Source organism: Sitophilus oryzae, unplaced genomic scaffold, assembly GCF_002938485.1.
Source record: "Sitophilus oryzae breed Bouriz unplaced genomic scaffold, Soryzae_2.0 scaffold_246_pilon_pilon, whole genome shotgun sequence".
In the NCBI taxonomy this organism is placed as follows: domain Eukaryota; kingdom Metazoa; phylum Arthropoda; class Insecta; order Coleoptera; family Curculionidae; genus Sitophilus; species Sitophilus oryzae.
The window spans coordinates 145,739-166,771 of NW_022146803.1; the positions used below are offsets into that span (position 1 = coordinate 145,739).

The window sequence follows — 21,033 nt, forward strand, 5'->3', positions numbered from 1 at the left end:
TATTAGTCTTTTAAATTCTAGTATTGAATATAAATCGAACATGTCTCCATAGCGCAGTGCGTAGAGTTTCCGACCACGAACCGATGATTCAGAGTTCGAATCCGGGTCAGGGCAATGAGACATGACTATGGAGACATGTTCGATTTATATTCAATACTAGAATTTATAGGACTAAATTAATAAAAAATATAGGATCTTTTTCCGATGCGCAGTAGTGAACGCAACGGGTATCGGCAACCAGACGGGCCGCATGCTGTTCCAGAGAGCGTAGTAAAAGATATATCAAAGAGCCAGACGTCTTAAAATACTTTCTCGAAAACGTTGCTAGCTCTTATACTATTAGGTATTTAAAACATTCGCAAGTTAATGATATTAAAATTTTTTAAATGTTGCTATTAGAATTGGATCAAGGCAAATTAAAAAAAATGCGTTCATCTGCAAAATCTCATCAAGGAGGCCGAAATCGGCAAAATATCAAGAGACAACTTTTAATCGGCATTAAACTGCTTATACTATTGCGCTAATAATAGAAAAAAAAAGTCAGTGGCGTACATGCTTTTTTAGAAAAATATTCCAGTGATAACCCATATGCACGTCCCTGGTGAATATGTCGACACTTTTTTAGCTTTAAAATATATCGCATTTATAGTAACTTTTACCCTCAACATTTTATTCGAAACACTAAAAGTACTTGGAAGAAATTTATAATAAATTGAAAAAATATTAAGACTTTAACACCCTGGTGCTGTAGCTACGAAACAAACCAGAATCGGACCTATGTTGGTATGAAAAATAAATCTTATTTTTATATGAGGAATCTCCCACGAAATATGGCACATGTTTTTTGAAACACCATGTATACTTTATACAAAATGATTTTTATTTTTGATGTTTAATATAATAAAATTAAGATAAAATGGAAGTTTCAACTCTCACTATCCAGCTCTTTAGCAATATACATACTAAAGCTTAAGCTAAAATAGTATTTCTATGCTTATGGTGACGTTGTTTTTAATATTCTATTTTACAAACATTTCTCTGCAACTACCTGACAGCAGTATTAGCCCACTGTCACAAATCACCGCATTGTTTCCTTAAAACTCTTTTATACTTGGATGTCAAACGTGTATGTGTTCAAAAAACTCCCTTCAATTTCTAAACACTAAGAGATACCCCACTCCAGCCCACAGATCAATCTTACCATACTGCTTCGTTCGCACTGGTATAGCCGGGGTCGTGGCACCTTCTCCCCTCTGCGACCTCGCTGCCAACCACACGTAGTACAAAGTGTTGGGGTACAGTCCTGTCAAGGTGTAGGATTCCGAGATTGGTATCCTTCTGTGGTGCTTCTCTTTGGCGTAGGTGTCGTTCCAGTAGAGCTCGTAACTGACTATGCTTTCGCCAGAATGGGTAGGTCTGCTCCATTGGAGTGTGACGGAGCTCTCGCCGATGTCTGACGATCTGAGGTTGCTTGGTTGGGTTGGAACGCCTGCCAGAATAATACTAATTAATAACGAACAAATGTTTATATACTCTGCTTTTTTTTCTCAGGTAAGATTTCGACAGACGATGACCGAAGAAAAGCAGATGACGTCCCATACCAATCTATTTATTTTACTAAAAAAATTTCTAATATTTTTTAAGTTAACTATGGATGGGTTTAAATATAAATCCGTCATACGTCGTGTCTTGTTGTTTTTAACTGGTTTTAACAGTTTTATTGGTTTATTTCAAAAATGACAGATCATATTTCAATTTTATTGGTTTGACGGAACGATGAACGACAAACGGACGCCGATGCGTATGAACTCGCCTTTAGATTTTTGAGGCTTGTCAAAATTTGGCAAGACTCTGACAAGCCTCAAAAATCTAAAGTTATAATTTTGTGTCAACTTATGTCAAATATCTCCGTTTTGGAAGATGATGCATTTTGATTCGTGTTATTACATGTGTTTTGTGACTTTTAAAGTCAAGTGGAGGAAAATTAACTGTAGACCCAGAAGCACAGTTTATAGTTAATACTTGCTGCCCAGGCACAATAAAACTGACAGTTAGAAAAAAAGGTTTATATTATACACCTCTGGTCAATTCATCGGCGTAATCTGTATACAGCCCTTCATTTACGGTAAAAATATTCGAAACCACATTGTCTGTTCTTTGTGTTTTTGTATAAACACATTATGGCACTCTTCAGCTTTGAATGGACATTCCTTTTCTTTAGGTTATTGCACACGAGTTGTCTAGGAACCCTATCGAAAGCTTTTTCGATATCTAGGAATGCTACATATATATTTTTCCCCGTTACTTTTATTATTTCTGCCATTTGTTTGATATGGTCCTGCACACTTCTTCCCTTTCTGAAACCACCCTGTGCTTGATCGAGTAGTTCATCTGTGTCCCCCTTTAATCGTTGTTCCAGAATTCTTTCAAACACCTTCGATGGTATGCTAAGCAAAGTGATGCCTCTATAGTTTGCACATGTTGTTTTATCACCTTTCTTGAATATAGGCAAAATAATTCCCAATTCCCAGTCTCGGGGTAACTTCTCTTCATTTATAATTTTATTGAGCAAATCAAATGAGTAAATAATTGTGAAAAATAAAGTTCGAATCCTAGACGCAATAATTTTTCATAAACGCCTACTTGTGCGGTTTGAAATTTTGAAGTAAAATTCGGCAATACTGCATAAAAAATGTATCGATTCAACTTTTATCTTTTTTCAATACATTTGATTTTCCATTAAGCTGTCGACGTCACTGTCTTAAACGCTACACGTATTTCTCTATGGTCGCATATACATAGTAATAATATTATAGATAGTTTTAAAAAAATACTTTTTATGGCTAGATAGTAGAAAAACGAGAAATATGGGACAATTTACTTAAAAAGCGGAACATTTTTCAACACTGCTACCAACAAACAATAAAAATATAACTATTCAAGGACAATGACGCTTTGAAGATGGGGTGAACAGAGATCAAAACGTTGCCAAGAAATATATATTCCAATTTCTTTGGTTCTTGACCACTTTAACTAGAAGTTCAACACTCAGAAATAAAATAAATAAGTAATCAAAATATAAAAAAATCCATGAAAGCGCCAGCTATCCTTCTTGTTCTGAAGCTTCTACGTCAATGGGCCCGTGGTCGATGAAGTTATCACCTCTATCATAAGGAAGGTACATTAGGCGTTAGATTTTGGTATGCTGCAAAAAATGTCAAGTTGCCACATCTACTACGTGATACTTTAAGCTTAAATTTGTTACTAGCAGACCTTGCAGTCGAAAAACGTTCTTTTCAAAACCGCTTTTAGTGCGAAGTTTACAAGATGCCGAAGCAGCGTAACAGTGTAGGAGCATTTTAGTTTAGACCTTATTACAGTTCATTAGTCCTAGTAATTTGTCAATTGTACAATTTGCTAATACGTTGTTGCAATGATCGTATACCAATACTGCTTACATTAGTCAGCGTTTACGTATGTATTTTGGTAACCCAGATAATATACCGTTTGGGTTGGTGACAATGCTATTGTACATTCAATTGTTAGTCTTCAATAAATACACACATTAAAAGTAAGAAGTTGTGTTATTTGCTACAACAGCCGTTGCAAAAAACTCATCTCGACCTTATTCCAATGTTTTGAACAGGAAAACGGTAGTAATGGCCCTGTAACATGACCTAATAGTATAACAATACTCAAAATCTGCCATACCTTGTTGTGTTTTAACCTGCACTGGAGGGCTTAGAGGTCCAGGACCGACAGAAGTAAATGCTTGTACTCTTATGGTGTAGATTGTATGAGGCGTTAGATCGCTTATTGTCGTTAACTGATTGTTATCTACGACCTGGGATTCCCACTGAGCCATCGAGAGTTGAGCGTTGGTGGTATAGTACACTTTGTAACCCTACAAAAAAATAATCAAAATTAAATGTACCTAGTTATGGATTTTATTGAACATTTTCTTACCGTGACTTGTCCGTTGGGTGTTTCTGGTTCATCCCATTGAATAACCATAGTACTGGAGCTCAATGGTCGTACTTGGACGTTTCTTGGAGCGGTACCGGGTTCTAAAAGAATATGTTTCGTTTTAGACATAATTTTCCTTAAAAATACATCTATACCTCTGTGGCGGATTCGTCTCTTCAAAGAAGTCCTCTTATTATTTTGATTAATTATAAAAAATAACTATTTTGTTTTGTAGATTTTCTTGCAGCGCAAGTGGCGAAACAGCCAGAGGACTTTTTTGAAGATAATTTTCCTTCTTTTTTTATAAATTTTTTGATCACAGGAAATAAGTATAACCCAAGTAGCAAAAAGAAATTCTAAAAGGATTGAATTATTTTATAACAGTCGAATAGCGTTGTCTTAAGGACTGCTTGATTTTATTAAGCGTTTGGTTTGGACCATTCTGTTTTTTTAATAAAAGTTGTCATATTAAACTATTTTCTAGTGGTTTTTACAACGTATCCTATAACGCATTAAACGATAATATCTTTTATGATAGTGTATAGTATAATTAGTGTATGATATAACACTTAATAAGACAATGCTATATGATAACAAACATATTATTTTATTAGACTCTTATAGCCACCATGTAAGAGTTCTATAATATTCATATAACTAGTAGTCACAAGATCATATAATAGTTACTTAATCTTGTCTTATTAAAGTTGTATTACGTTGTATGATCGAACGTTTTATTGCGTTAAACTACGGTGCTGTATACAACACAGTTATATAGCCTTATATGATAAAATTGTGATTAACACAATAAATTCGCTGTAATATCTGCATTATAAAACTGGTAATGTATAATATAACCTCATTTTAATTTAAATGGTATACCTAGTTATTTATTTTGTTATTGTTGTTGTTGCAAAAGTAATATCTACGTACGAGTATAATCAATCACAGCTATTATGAATTCTGGACAAAGTTGGAAAAAACTTAACAAACGCAGTGGTAGTTATAAAGAGCATGTAAGAAAAAACTCGAAATTACGGCAAATAATCCCGAGAATTCCCTGGGTTCTTCAAAAGCCAAAATCTCTCGGGTTGTCTGGCTTCTTCAAAGTATTGTTGCCACGTTGGTGTAAAAGTTTTACTGTAGTAATGTTTGTATTGTTTTATTGTTGTTTTTCCAAGTCCTTAGGTTGCCGCTCACTCGTCGGGCACGCATGAAATGCATTGCGTGCATGAATCCATGAAAATCTGATCATGTTTGTTTGTTTAAATACTAATCAAATAAGATTTGGCAACATCTATTTGTCTCAAATCTCAATATGTCCAAAATAGTTCTATAGTGCCTGGAAATTCTGCGTAATGATAGATATTTATCCTATACCGTTTTATTTTACAACAAAGACTTATTTAAGGGATTCATTTATAATAAAATGGTTGCATTATAATTCGCCATGTTTAAGGCAGAATTTTTGTATGGCCTATGGCCGCCATTATATGAAGCACAATTAAAAACATCAAAATACATTGTAAAATGTTATTTTTGAGAACTATTTTGTGATAAGATTCCCACATACAGTAATAAAGTGTTTAATTAAATTAAAAACAAGAATTTTTGAAAATTTTATTTTATTTTATTGTTTAAATTTATATGTAAACCTTAATCGAAATTAAAGCGCTTTAATTTTTTTCCAAATACATACCTGTAATTTACCAGTAAAATTTTCGGCGCAACAAAAATTGTCCCTACTTTTTAAACCCTATTAATGATTTTTTATATTACATATTTGTTGTACCTTCTGGCTCTACCCGCCATTTTCATTGTAGAGTAAAGTTTCCTTTTTAACAATCCACATCCTCTAGATTCATTTTACGACACGCTTAAAATATAATTTGCTCCTAATATTCTTCGGTAAAAAATAAAATACTCTTGTACCTCGCTAAATGATCAAATGTTTTTATTGTTCTGTTTCTTAGATGTGACCACGTAATACACAATAAAACTAGTTTTATAATAGTCATATAATGCTGTGTAAAATAGTTGCATAAGAGTTGTATACCCTTTTTATAGAACTTCTATACTACTAAACGGTTGTATAAAAATGGGCCTTTTTTGGTTGTAAAGCTATCATATTACGGTCATATAGCACGTTATATGAATTGAGGTATCCTATAAAAATTATCACATAGCTGTTTATACAACCTTTATAAAATAAAATTTGCTACTTGGGAATATTATTACACTAATATATTATTACATAATCAGTGTATATATTCATTCATTAGATGTTTAATGATGAATAAATGGTTTTACCATAGGCATTTTAAACACTTATTTCCTACGACCATAGAGTTATTTTGTTAGTACATTATCAGACTACTTACTAGCACCTCCAAAAGAAGAGTGAGCTAAAATTCATATTTTTTGTTAGTTTTGTATAAAATTTTTTATTAATATTAATTATTTCTATGGTGTTTATGTTCTTAATTTGCCAGATTTTAAATGTATTAAAAAAGAAATTATTATACTGGTTTTGAAAACCTTGATCTCTAAATATTTTCAATATTGAGATAAAATAGTTATTTTTTATACAAGACGATAAAATGGTATTTTATCGTCTACCGAAAAGATTAATTCACAAGCGATGAAATCGCGAGTGAATTAATTTCGGGAGTCGATAATGCAATTTTATCGTGTATAAAACAATATTTTTTTCCATAGCGAGTTACGTTCTAAAAAAAATTCAGAAATTATTATTTCAAGGAATTTATTACGAGTAGAAAAAATATTGTGCTGGGTTGGCGTTGGTTTCTATGTAATTTGACAAATAAAAAAGCTGTCTCTTTAGTTGTCAGTTTTGAGTCAATATTTTTTAATTCTCTTTCGTGTCGATTGCTGATTGAATTGGAGTCAGAAATGCCTCAAAGCGAAATAAGTAAATTATCAGACACAGATATTCAAGCTGAGGCGACAAACGCCATATCCAAACTACTTCCATTTAAATCCCGAATAACTTATGAAAAGGAATACAAAAATTTTCAAAAATGGAAGCAATTAAAAAACGTGCGAGAAGAAATAAAGTTTTTAACCTATCCTCGCTGTTAAAGTATCATTTAATCTACTTTAAAGTACTATTTTATCTACTATTTTTGATAGATATAAGGCAATTTTAACAGTTGTTATGGAAAAAACTAAATAATTTTAAATTTTTAATAATTGCCCAAGCAGCATTTGGACGTCGGGACAACGTTGTGTCACGCGGCCAAACGTCGGGGCGCAACGTCGGCACAACCTCGTGCCAACCCTAGTCTGCACTAGTTTGGAGAATAATTTTTGGGTCGAAACGACGTTGGATACCTACGTTGGCTAGCAGCCTAATTTGGTACAAACTGCAACGTTGTTTAAAATCCTAATTCACAGAAATGCAAAACTAAAATTATATGGCGTCTAAGTCGCGTTTTATCCTAAATTGGGATAATTATAGTAAAAATATTATTATGATTTAGTTAGAGACATATGCCAGATGGCAGTAAAGGAAAACAAAACATAAGTATTTAAATGTGGAGGATGTTTGAAGATTATAATTATTGAAATACTTTAACCGATTCTGTAACTCGTTACCCGAGGCAAAAATGTTAAACGCAAACAACTTTATTGATAAATGTATTGTTTCTACTTTGAAAAATACTAATGGGCCTTAAAATTAAAGAAGTTTTAAAAAGATTCTTGATTTTTTTTAGTAAAATGAGAATAATTTATTCGCAGTCGAAAAAAAAAATTGTTTCCGCGTGTTGTTTAGGGTCAAATATTTCAAATTAATGTATTCAAAAAGCTGGAATGCTATTTTAGGAACGAAACATTTTCTTATTCAACAACTTGGCGGCTTTCACTTTGTTGTTTTGAAGATTAAGATGGAGTAGTTCGAGTAGTCGCATACTGGACTAATAAAGTCGGAGTTCAGCCTTAACAGGTAGTATACTAGTCGCAAGATTGCCTAATATAGTCATCCTAGAGTCTAACTTGTGCCGTAGTCTATATTCTAAATAAACGAGGGAGTGGATAAAGTATCGGTAATATGTCGATGTATATTTAGATTTAGTTTTATATGTGCCTTTCTTACGTCCCATTTTAATTAAGTTTTGTTTTTATAAAAATAAAAACAGCACTGAACTGTCTGACTGAACAGAACAATGAAGTGCAAATTTAAGATTTAAGGTTATGGTTCAATACAGTTGCAAAAAGCCAGTGGCTCGACGTCCTACCAACGTAAGAATAAGGAAATCTAAACAACGTTGGAATTAGTAAAACAGACGACGTTTGCATAACGTTGGAAAAGGTCCTGAAAGTGACGTCGGAAAAATCTTTATTGCCCAACATTGTAACTACGTTGTCCGAATCACCTAAAGATCACTTAAGCAAAAAAGGTTACAAGGCAACGTTTATTCGATGTCGCAGAAGCGTTTACTTTGTTGTAGTAGGTACTAGTTCAACGTCGGCACAACGTTACAACAATGTTTACATTTATTTTAATGCCCAAGGTACGGAGCTAACTATTTTTTGTAACTAATCCAACGCTGTGTTTAGTAAACATGTGGTCGCAAGTCGTGAAAATGCTACTTGGGTGTTATGCATAAAAGATATATTTTGAAGAGTAATAAGCATATATTTGGTTTCGACTAAACATATAATAGCAAAATGTAAACAAACCATTTGTTATTTGATAGAATTGTTCTGTTTACATCTTGGGCATCTCCATTTTGCACAGTAAAGCTTGTCTATTTATGTTATTTGTCTAAGTTGAGGTCTGTAGTATAAAAATATTAATTTATTCCATATGTATTATGTTCTTTTTTAATTTTAATTGGTATTTATTTTAAACAATTATTTTAGATTCTTAACTAAAATACCAATGATATGGAATAAATTTTATATCCATTCTTTTGGCATATTAAGATCATAAAAAATTTAGTTTTCATTTTTTATAAAATAAAATAAGACGAAAAGTAAAACAATGACTAAAAAATATATATAGGAACTTCAGAATAACCAACAATAGAAGACCTTTTGGTGTTCACTAAATCACAAATTTAATAAGTTACCCTCGTATCTTATAGATACCTTTTTAAATTGTTTCTGTAAGATAGGCTTCAAAAATAGCTACCAAGTCAAGATTTAACTTTTGAAATTTAAATATTTATTTTGGCAGAATAATGTAATTAGGTAAACACCAAAAATGCCTAAAATCAAACAACATAATCAATCGTAAGTAATATAAAAAAAATGTTTGTCTTAAACATTAAAGGTGGATTTATATGGACGCGTTATGCGTCGTCCGTCGCTCCGTCACTCCAATCACAACTATGTGTGAGCTATCATTTTTGAGATGAACCAATAAAATTGCACAAAATCAACGACGGACGATGCATGACAGATGCACGTAAACCCACACTAATTATTAATTGTGCTTATTTTTAATTTGTTTATATTATTAAAAAAATAAAGTTTTTTTGTGATAAAGTACGTTGTTCGAGAGTGAACCTAAAAGTGAGTTAAAAATCTATTCGATTGTCTATAATAAAAAGTGCTGAACAACTACACTAGTGGTGTGGACAAGACAAAACAAAAAATTCCTCGTAGCACTTACATTAGTGAAAATGCAGTAGCATCGCTCAAAAATTACATTTCGTTGGCGTGAAAAAATGGCAAAAAATATCAAATTATTTCTGTATAATTATCATTAAATCAATGACACATAAAAATATAAATAAGTCGCTCGGACTTAAGTTTTATTGGATTTTTTCAAAAGATATAAAAAAACAGGCTTTAAAGATACTAGAAAACCTCAATTTATGAAAATGTACTTAACCGATATGTTGATTAATTATTTTAATGCATTTTAAAAGTATTTTGAGACACTTTACTATACAGAATTGTAATAAGTACAATTATTAATCTTAGATAGGAACTATCGAAAACAGGAAATAGCCATCTTATCCGATAGTCAAGCAGCACTAAAAGCGATCAACGCAGTAACCATCAATTCGAAGTTGGTCAAAGAATGCCTAGAGAAGCTGAACAAATTAGGCTAAGAAAATAAAGTCCTCCTACTCAGGGTGCCAGCTTACTAAAGGATAAAGGCAATGAAAAAGCAAACGATCTAGCTTGAAAAGGAGCGAACACTCCACTAACTAAACCATAATTATTCTGCTTTCCAAATGGAAACCAACTTAAAGCGGAACTCAAGAACCTGGAAGACTCCATCCGTAACCTGGAATGGGAATCCTCCAACGGTCTAAGACACTCGAAGAAGTTTCTCAGAACTTACGACCGAGAAAAATCAAAGCTTTTCCGTGATTTAAGTAAGTGCAATCTTCAAGAGACACTGTCAAGACACTGTCTCCTCAACGATTACCTCAGTAGATTGAAACAACAGCAAATGCAGATTTTGTGGGAAAATGGGGAAACACCAGAACACCTCATTACTGAGTGCGCCGAGACGACAACCATTCGTGCCATAAATTTGAGATGTGAACTGGTGAGATGGGAAGCTAGTTTCTATGAAACCGTCTCAGATACTGACTTTTGTCAAGCCCTGAGACTGTATGATGAGTTGTAACTCGTTATAACTCAAGAAAGGGGGACATCTAAACATTCTACATTTTACCGTATGATCGAAAAGAAAAAACGACGTTCAGTTGGCTTTGAAATGACGATCGATGACATTTCACATATAACATATAAAATGACAGCGACTTGAAGGCCATCATAGCCATCGCTGGCGCCATTTTTTTTTCGACCATGTTGTATAAACGTGAGGACGTGTGAACTGTCAATTGTGGAAGATGGCGGATTTCCAGACCTAATTTATTAAAAACAAATATTTTTTGTTCGTGAATCTTTTCTATATTATAATAGTTATTCTGCAATTCAGAGACAAAACCAAAAAATCAGAGATCATTAAAATTGGTCCAGTCGTTTTTCAGTTATAAATGATGTAACTAACCTATACCGGGTGCGTCTCAAAAGTGGCTCACCCCTATAACTTTTATTTTTTCAGATACAAAAACGAGATTTGGTATGTTAGTATACCGTGCTGGCAACTGTTACTTTTGGGTCGGCATTTACATGTGTGGAAGTAAATCGCATAGGGATCTTATTCAGTCGGAGTGAGAGAAATGCGACCGACCGACGCGACGCCCGACGGTGTGCTGTTGCGGCGTTGCCGATACGCCTTTCCCTATCAAGTAAAGTAAAATCACGATCGCAAACCGCTTATTTTTAAAAGACTTTTTTTCAAGAGATAAATAGATAAAATCATTAGACATGTTTCTAAGCATCTGAAATGGAATTATAATGATATCGTTCGGGTGTCATTTTTTTCAACGAGAAAACGTCAGTAATCGCGATAATTTAAAAACTCAACTTTTTAACACATAACAGGCCATAACTCAAGAACCGCTTTAGATATTGAAACTTTTTTTTATTTTCAAGATCGGATATTTTACAATATGTTTACATAAGAAAAATTCGATAATTTGTTTTTTCCATTCAAAAATTGTAAACAATCCATGCATTTACTTTTAGAGCATAGCAATTTTCAGCAATCGTGTAATTTTTTTATTGATAAAGATTTTCAGATACTGTCTACAAAGAAAATACAGCAGAAATATTAACAAAGTTCTTGAAAAAACTACAATCTATTATTTCTAATAGATTTCGAGATATCGATTTTTGAATTCAGAGTTCTAATAGCGTGACCACTATCGAACACCCACTCAATTCCACTTATTTTTACCAAAAATGCAAGTGTTTCTAGCTTGCACTTAAAAAAATTCAAGCTATAGGGAAAATTACAACGACTCGTTAATAAATAAACAAATTAGGTATCACGAGACGTAATTAAATCGTGAAGCTGAACGCATGACGTACACCTTTCCCTAGAATTTTAAGTACTGACAGAGGTATTGATTGGGTCGACCGGTCAACTGCGACAAATCTACTATATCCCCTTCCACGTCTCTTAGCGATGCGCACAGTTTCTCGGTTTATTTCATACGTTTGGCAACGTGTTTACTGTCCGCTCTTTGTTCAGTACATTATAAACGCATTGTACTCTTCTTACGGAAATCTCGACCCAAGACTAACCTTTGCCAGCCCTTAGTATATAAATTAGGATTGATTGACGTATTCAATTGTTTTTGGTCACTTCCTGTTTCACCGGAAATGACAACTTTTGATTTTTAAATGGCACCCTCGGTATTTTTTTACTTTATTCGATAGAAAATGACATTCTGAATAGAATTACATATCATATGTCAACTTTTGACATTTTCGCTTAATAAAAAATTGTATTTTAAAATTCAATCTAGAGTGCCATGGCTATGTTAAAAACACTAATAATTCTTAATCAAGGAGCCTTGGAAAAATAGATTTGATCGTTTAATGTTTTTAGTGTCTTGTCCTGACCAGTTGGTGCATAGACCAGAAAATGCACAAACTGAATTTTTAATCATATCTCAATTTTTTCAAATGGAACGAGGGTGGCTCATTAGCGTATTTTGAAAACGCATTTTTTTACGAATAATTTGATACCACACATTTGGTATTTCGAGGCAAAGTTTCGTTACGAACCGCAAGTTGACATATGATATGTCATTCTATTCAGAGTGTTATTTTCTACTGAATAAAGTAAAAAAAAATCCCAGGGTGCCATTTAAAAATCAAAAGTTGTAGTCATTTCCGGTGAAACAGGAAGTGACCAAAAACAACTGAATACGTCAATCAATTTATATCATATACTAACATACCAAATCTCGTTTTTTTAACTGAAAAAATAAAAAATTTATAGGGATGAGCCACTTGAGACGCACCCGTTATGGACTGGTTTTATTTATTGAGATGAGATAAGATCGTTTCTAAATTGAGGTTTCCTTCATCGTTCAAGACTAAAACAAGTTTATGTTCATATCCAAACCAGTATTTTACCTGTTTCTCCAGTAGTGACGACAGCTGGTGCACTAGGGGGACCTCTACCGATATTATTGACAGCTATGACGTACATCTCGTACTCCGTGTATGGACTGAGGTTACGAACGGAATAGTACATCGTAATGATCCCGCTGATTTCACTGTAGGCTTGGTTAGCATACTTTGGCTTGAACTGGATGACGTAGTACTGTAGGTCTTCAGGTCCAGGGTACGACCAGGTAAGTCTGACCGACGTTGCCGTGATTTCGGATACCCGAACGTTGGTAGGAGGTCCAGGCAGCGCTGCAGGTGATTTGGGTCCAGAATTAATGGAGTATGAACATTTTATGCAAGAGTATAATAGAAATAAATAATCATATAAAGTCATAGATCATATACAGGGTGTTCCATAATGACATGCTAATATTTAAGGAGGTGAGTGTTGGACGTATTCTAAGGAAAAAACTTCATATATATGAATATTATATTATAGAATAGCCTTGTGGTGTTGGTTGCATACCAGCATACCTCTCCGTGGTTATAAAAGATTGTTTAAGTATTTCTACAAGTTTCAAAAGTTGATTTTTAGCCTTAATAGTGTAAAATAAATTCAATGAATATATTTTGATAGTTCGTGACCGTGGATGGTTTGTTGGTTTGCGAAAAAAAGAATTACAAGAAGTAAATGTCATTATATTGGAGAAAAAAAAAATCTCTTGATAAGGAGAGTTCTGGAATTTTCAGTTCATTGGTATTTTATTAAACAGTCACTGTGTGATCGAGCTCGAAACAACAATGTAGAAATTAGTTTAGTAAACTAAAAAAAATATATTTTTTGTTTTGTGTCCAAAAGAAAAGTAATGTCGTTGGATATGTATTTTAATATTTTATAAAGGAAATGTCCTTATATTCCAATGTCATACGATGCTAGTTTTTAAGCATAACCAGCATAAAACATCCTCTGCCTTTTTTGCAGACGATGTTTTTTTGCTAATTGACTCAGTCGTAAGTTGTTTTTTTCTGTTATACAATTTTAAAATGTTAATGCCTTTTTTATTTATACATTTTAGAAAGTGTCCTGATGATGGGAATAAAATTCTCGAAAGCTTGACAAATTTGAAAAAGTAGTTTTATTAGCCTATGTGGTGATTATTGACTGCATCCTCACTTAAATTTTGAGTTTGTTTCTTCACTTAGTCAGTCACGACTAACCTGCTATTTTTTTATTATATTATATAATATTTATATGAATATATGTCCTAAACATCTTAACTTTTTAGATAGAAGGTGGTAAAATTTTCTATTTTTTTTTTCTAAATATCAAATTATTTCTGTAATTTATTATGCATCAAAATGCCTTATTTTGATATACAAGAAATTTCTTTCATTTCTTCATCGTTTTTATCAAAAAATGTATTTTGATGCATAGAAGACGTGTATCAAGTTTCATAATGATATCTGTAATTAAATCAGAATTATTATGAAAAACGTTTTTTTTTTAGAAAAATTGACTTCCCTTTATCTCAGAAATCAAGATGTTTAGGACATACATTCATACGAAGTTTTTCTCTCAGAATAGGTCCAAGAATCACGCCCTTAAATATTAGCATGTCATTAAGGACCTATGTATACTTACGTGGATGCATACGCCTTACGATTAGCATTAAAAACGATGTCTCAAACATCACGACATGCCATTTTCAAACCTTCTTTATTGCACTTATGAAACGTTCAATAGGTTTGTCTTTTCCGAGGGCCTTACTTTGCCCCCCCGTGCGCATTTAAAGTTGCATATATTTCCAAAATAATCACAATTTTATATGGTTTTAGAAAGTACAAATTACACATTGTTATGAAAACCAACTTTTCATTGTCATCATATTGTCATAACCTTGTCATAATCATATGTCATAATCTTATTTCCATTGTGTTTTTTGCGTTTTTTATTTTAAAAATTGTTTTATATTTTTATATAGCCAAGGATAAAAGTGTGTTCAGTAAGAAGTTAATTTTAAGTTTGCGCAATTTTATTTCTATTTTTTTTTCGTTGGACTTTTTAAATACTCGTACAAAATACTAGAAAGTGTTTGGTGTGTGAAAGTTCTAATATAAAAGTCCTCGAATTATCTTTTTATAGGCAAATATAGTATTCAGTTGATCTTTTATTATTATATTAAACCACACGCATACTTTCTGGTTAGATTTCCTAAGAATATTGTTACGGATTCCGTGGGTCCACTAATTTAAACTCACGATAAAATACTTAACGAATTTATTTTCTCACTTTATACACAATTACTAACTTATAACACACAACAAACTAACTATTTATAAGATTCCTTCACCAAATTGTCCGATTTTCAATTTCCACGCGGTATATTCAAATTTCAAAACTCCCTCAGTTGTCGATGGCTCCGGCTTATATACTCTATTGACTGCTTCTCGAAATTTCCCCAATTCTCGGAAAGCGTACTTCTTCATACCAGACAATTCCATTGTCTGATTCCCCTTACTTCTCGACTTGACTAAAAAGATGGCGCCTGAAAAAGTCTTTTAATTTCTGGCGGATACGTTGCGGTTGTGCAGGCAACCAGTAATACATTTTTAATTTCTGGCGGATACGCCATTTTTCTTGACATTGCCCCCTTCTCAAATTTGATCGTCCCGATCAAGGTTTCCTGTCTGGTATCTCTTCAATCGATCCAGATGAACTACTTTCATCTTACTTCTAGGGCTGCGATGAATCCGGTACACAACATCATTTATCCTCTTGATGACTGTATAAGGACCTTCCCATGCTGGAGTTAACTTTGGGGACCTTCCTTTCTTGCGCTGTGGGTTATACAACCATACCCTATCGTCCTGTTGAAATCCCGTAGAATTAGCTCTGAGGTCGTAATGAGCTTTCATCCGGTCACTGGCTAGCGCAATCTTACTTCTAACGGCCTTATGAATGTCCAATAATCTTTCCTTCCTAGCGATTCTTTCGAACGACAGTCCAACGCTATCCTGTTCCATTTCTTCCCCAGATCGAGTACTTGGTCTTTGTCTAGCTGCGCAAATCTTACAACGTTGACACCATTTCTTAACATCTTCGCAATAATCCACCCAGTAAAAACGGTCTCTCAGCTTACTCAAGGTCTTGTTTACCCCAAGATGGGCTCCAGTTTTACCACCATGAATTTCTTCCAATACCTGGGTAACTTTCTTCCTTGGTACCAGTAACTGAGTTGTTACTGTCCTGCCATCCGCACTTTCCCACGTGCGCTTTAACAATCCATTCTCAATATCCAGTGAATTCCACTGAGCCCAGAGAGCTTTGAAAACGAGCCCTCTGTCCGCAATATCCTGCCACGGTGGTCTCTCGCCGTTACCTTCCTTGAGCCGTAGTATTGCTCCGATGTCTGGATCTTCCACTTGGTCTTTCCTCAATTGTATCTTCGTCCATTGTTCGTCAGTTCTCAGTTTAAAATTCTTTACTCTGATAGTGCTTTCGCGATGTTGCATTTTCTTGCCCAAGGTAGCTCGTCGTCGATCCGGTTCGTTGTCGATAATTTGTACCCGTCTACACGGCACCAACGGTTTTCTCTAGTTTCCCGAACACAGTCTTCTTGGTATCACCAGGTATCATCACAATTTTCGATAATATTTCTTCCATATTTCCTGGTCTCTTCTCTTTAGATACAGAAAATTCCTCATTTCCGATTTTCAGGATGTTTCTATGGTGATCAAACGAAAAACCATGTTGACTGATCACATCCATACCCATGATAAAATCATCTTCAATGTCCGCCACTAAAACGCTATGCCGAAACTTCAAATTCCCTAACTCCAATTCCATGAAAGCCTCTCCCCGTACAACGGCCATTTCCCCCGTAACTGTACGTAAATACACTCTTCTTCTAAGAGGCATCATCTTCAATCCTCGCACTGAGTTAGTCTGCACCAACGATACCATAGCGCCTGTGTCCACAGTCATTCGATTTCTTCTACCATTGACCTTCCCGTTGATCACCAAACTGTCAGCGGTTTTTCCTAGACTCCTAACGGAAAACATCCTAGGGGCTCTGTTTTCTTCAGCCAATACTCGCTCATTAGTGTTGATTTCCGGGTGCCTATGTTCTCTCGATGGTAAACGGATCGCATTTGGACGCGGCAATCCCGTTTGATGTGGCCATTCCTGCCACATCTATAGCAACTTATGTCCTGGGATCTTCCGATGCCGATGTTCTCTGGATGGTGAATGGAATCGCATTTGGATGCGACAATCCCGTTTGATGTGGCCATTCCTGCCACATCTATAGCAACTTATGTCCTGGGATCTTTCGATGTGCCGATGTTCTCTGGATGGTGAATGGAATCGCATTTGGATGCGACAATCTCGTTTGATGTGGCCATTCCTGCCGCATCCATAGCACCTCATATCCTGGAATCTTCTTTGGTTCTCTGTCTGGGTGTTGTTGACTCTCTTGTTCACTAGTAATTCACATAGTTTATTAAACATCTCCTCCAAACGTATGTGAGAACTCTTTGGCTGTTCCTCAACCGTTACCGAGCCTATCTTCGGTTTAGGAATGGCGCTAAATGCAGCTTCTATTTCCAGCGCCCTGACCAGTGCTTCGCTGCTGGTAGAAAATCGGGATATTTGCAGCGCCCTCTGCAATTCGTTGTCCCTCAGTCCGCTAATAAAGCACTGAGCAGCGAGTTCCTCCCTAAACCCTTCCGGTGCTTCTGGGTATGCTAGGTGTACCAGCCGACGTAAGTCTGCTTCAAATTCCTGCAGACTCTCTCCGGACCTCTGCAGGCGCGTCTTGATCTGGGCCTGGTAAAGTTGGCGTCGATGTTGGTCGCCATATCTTCTGTCCACTGCAGCAACTAATGTTTCGTATTCCTGCTGTTGGGCTGCAGGAATAGTTTGTAGCAATTCCAGGGCAGGGCCACGCAGCGCGATGACGAGTGCCGCTGCTTTCTCCTGGTCAGTCCATCCGTTGGCAGCAGCGGCTGCTTCAAACTGGCGGTGGTACATTGTCCAAGTAGTTTGTCCATCATAGATCGGGGCCTTAAGGTTCGCTGTTCCTTGAACGCCAGGTGTTCTTACTTGTGCCTTGGTCTTCTGTAGGTCCATCTCTAATTTTTCCATTTTCTGCTGAAGGCGTTCCTCCAGATCTTCTACGACTTCTTGGAAATGGTTCTCCTGTCGTTTTTCCAGGTCTTCAAAATTCTTCTGTAGTCGAAATTCCTGATTTTCTAAAGTTTTCTTAAGACGGTCCTGATCTTCTTGTCTTTCTTTTTGGCGGCGCGTTTCTATATCTTCTAAAATTTCCCTCCATTCATTCTTCTGACGACTTTCTAAATTGCCTAAAATTTTCTCAAGCCGGTCCTGTTCTTCTTCTTTGTCTTGTTGTCGTTGAATTTTCATATCTTCTAAAATTTTCTCAAGCCGGTCCTGTTCTTCTTCTTTGTCTTGTTGTCGTTGAATTTTCAAATCTTCGAAAATTTTGTCTTGATTTTCCAGAATTTTCAGAAGGCGGTCTTGTTCTTCTGCTTTCTCTTTTCGCAGCTTCTCTTGTTCTTCTGCCTTTTCTCTTCTCATATTCTCCATAAAATCGCCTAATAGTTTGCTTACTTCCTCCATTTTCTTCGCTTGTTCCCTTGTACCAACCATAAAAATACTCTAATCCGGTCTAAAAATCTTCCAATCCACTTAATTTCTTCTTAAAATCCTCTTGAATCCCACTTCTGACACCAATTGTTACGGATTCCGTGGGTCCACTAATTTAAACTCACGATAAAATACTTAACGAATTTATTTTTCTTACTTTATACACAATTACTAACTTATAACACACAACAACTAACTATTTATAAGATTCCTTCACCAAATTGTCCGATTTTCAATTTCCACGCGGTATATTCAAATTTCAAAAAACTGTCTCAGTGGTCGATGGCTCCGGCTTATATACTCTATTGACTGCTTCTCGAAATTTCCCCAATTCTCGGAAAGCGCACTTCTTCATACCAGACAATTCCATTGTCTGATTCCCTTACTTCTCGACTTGACTAAGAGATGGCGCCTGAAAAAGTCTTTTAATTTCTGGCGGATACGTTGCGGTTGTGCAGGCAACCAGTAATACATTTTTAATTTCTGGGGATACGCCATTTTTCTTGACATTGCCCTTTCTCAAATTTGATCGTCCCGATCAAGGTTTCCTGTCTGGTATCTCTTCAATCGATCCAGATGAACTACTTTCATCTTACTTCTAGGGCTGCGTTGAATCCGGTACACAACATCATTTATCCTCTTGATGACTGTATAAGGACCTTCCCATGCTGGAGTTAACTTTGGGGACCTTCCTTTCTTGCGCTGTGGGTTATACAACCATACCCTATCGTCCTGTTGAAATCCCGTAGAATTAGCTCTGAGGTCGTAACGAGCTTTCATCCGGTCACTGGCTAGCGTAATCTTACTTCTCACGGCCTTATGAATTCCCAATAATCTTTCCTTCCTAACGATTCTTTCGAACGACAGTCCAACGTTATCTTGTTCCATTTTTCCTCCAGATCGAGTACTTGGTCCTTGTCTAGCTGCGCAAATCTTACAACGTTGACACCATTTCTTAACATCTTCACAATAATCCACCCAGTAAAAACGATCTCTCAGCTTGCTCAAGGTCTTGTTTACTCCAAGATGGGCTCCAGTTCTACCACCGTGAATTTCTTCCAATACCTGGATAACTTTCTTCCTTGGTACCAGTAACTGAGTTGTTACTGTCCTGCCATCCGCACTTTCCCACGTGCGCTTTAACAATCCATTCTCAATCACCAGTGAATTCCACTGAGCCCAGAGAGCTTTGAAAACGAGCCCTCTGTCCGCAATATCCTGCAACGGTGGTCTCTCGCCGTTACCTTCCTTGAGCCGTAGTATTGCTCCGATGTCTGGATCTTCCATTTGGCCTTTCCTCAACTGTGCCGTCGTCCACTGTTCATCAGCTCCAAGCTTAAAACTCCTTATTCTGATAGTGCTTTCGCGATGTTTCATTTTCTTGTCCAAGGTAGCTCGTCGTCGATCTAGGTCGTTGTCGATAATTTGTACCCGTCCTACACGGCACCCAGAGGTTTCCTCTATTTTCTCGAACACAGTCTTCTTGGTATCACCAGGTATCATCACAATTTTCGATGATCTTTCTTCCATATTTCCTGGTCTCTTCTCTTTAGATACAGAAAATTCGTCATTTCCGATTTTCAGGATGTTTCTATGGTGATCGAACGAAAAACCATGTTGACTGATCACATCCATACCCATGATAAAATCATCTTCAATGTCTGCTAAAACGCTATGCCGAAACTTCAAATTCCCTAACTCCAGTTCTATGAAAGCCTCTCCCCGTACAACGGCCATTTCCCCCGTAACTGTACGTAAATACACTCTTCTTCTAAGAGGCATCATCTTCAATCCTTGCACTGAGTTAGTCCGCACCAACGATACCATAGCGCCTGTGTCCACAGTCATTCGAATTCTTCTACCATTGACATTCCCGTTGATCACCAAACTGTCAGCGGTTTTTCCTAGACTCCTAACGGAAAACATCATAGGGGCTCTGTTTTCTTCAGCCAATACTCGCTCATTAGTGTTGATTTCCTGGTGCCTATGTTCTCTCGATGGTAAATGGAATCGCATTTGGACGCGGCAATCCCGTTTGATGTGGCCATTCCTGCCACATCTATAGCAACTTATGTCCTGGGATCTTCCGATGTGCCGATGTTCTCTGGATGGTGAATGGAATCGCATTTGGATGCGACAATCTCGTTTGATGTGGCCATTCCTGCCGCATCCATAGCACCTCATATCCTGGAATCTTCTTTGGTTCTCTGTCTGGGTGTTGTTGACTCTCTTGTTCACTAGTAATTCACATAGTTTATTAAACATCTCCTCCAAACGTATGTGAGAACTCTTTGGCTGTTCCTCAACCGTTACCGAGCCTATCTTCGGTTTAGGAATGGCGCTAAATGCAGCTTCTATTTCCAGCGCCCTGACCAGTGCTTCGCTGCTGGTAGAAAATCGGGATATTTGCAGCGCCCTCTGCAATTCGTTGTCCCTCAGTC

General features: G+C 35.9%; 1 protein-coding gene across 5 annotated transcripts in view; it reads right to left on the reverse strand.

Moving 5' to 3' along the window:
* Window positions 1-21,033, reverse strand: part of LOC115884406 (tyrosine-protein phosphatase Lar) — a 693,925-nt gene that overhangs the window by 43,137 nt on the left and 629,755 nt on the right. For 3 of the 5 annotated variants that reach the window (XM_030902967.1, XM_030902963.1, XM_030902966.1), the window contains exons 8-12: window positions 12,949-13,233; window positions 6,348-6,353; window positions 3,967-4,067; window positions 3,712-3,904; window positions 1,202-1,489 (exon numbers count right to left, since the gene is read on the reverse strand). In XM_030902967.1, the coding sequence (XP_030758827.1) occupies window positions 1,202-1,489; window positions 3,712-3,904; window positions 3,967-4,067; window positions 6,348-6,353; window positions 12,949-13,233 (873 nt within the window). The remainder of the gene's footprint in view (window positions 1-1,201; window positions 1,490-3,711; window positions 3,905-3,966; window positions 4,068-6,347; window positions 6,354-12,948; window positions 13,234-21,033) is intronic. The other 2 variants (XM_030902968.1, XM_030902964.1) reach the window with 1 other exon arrangement.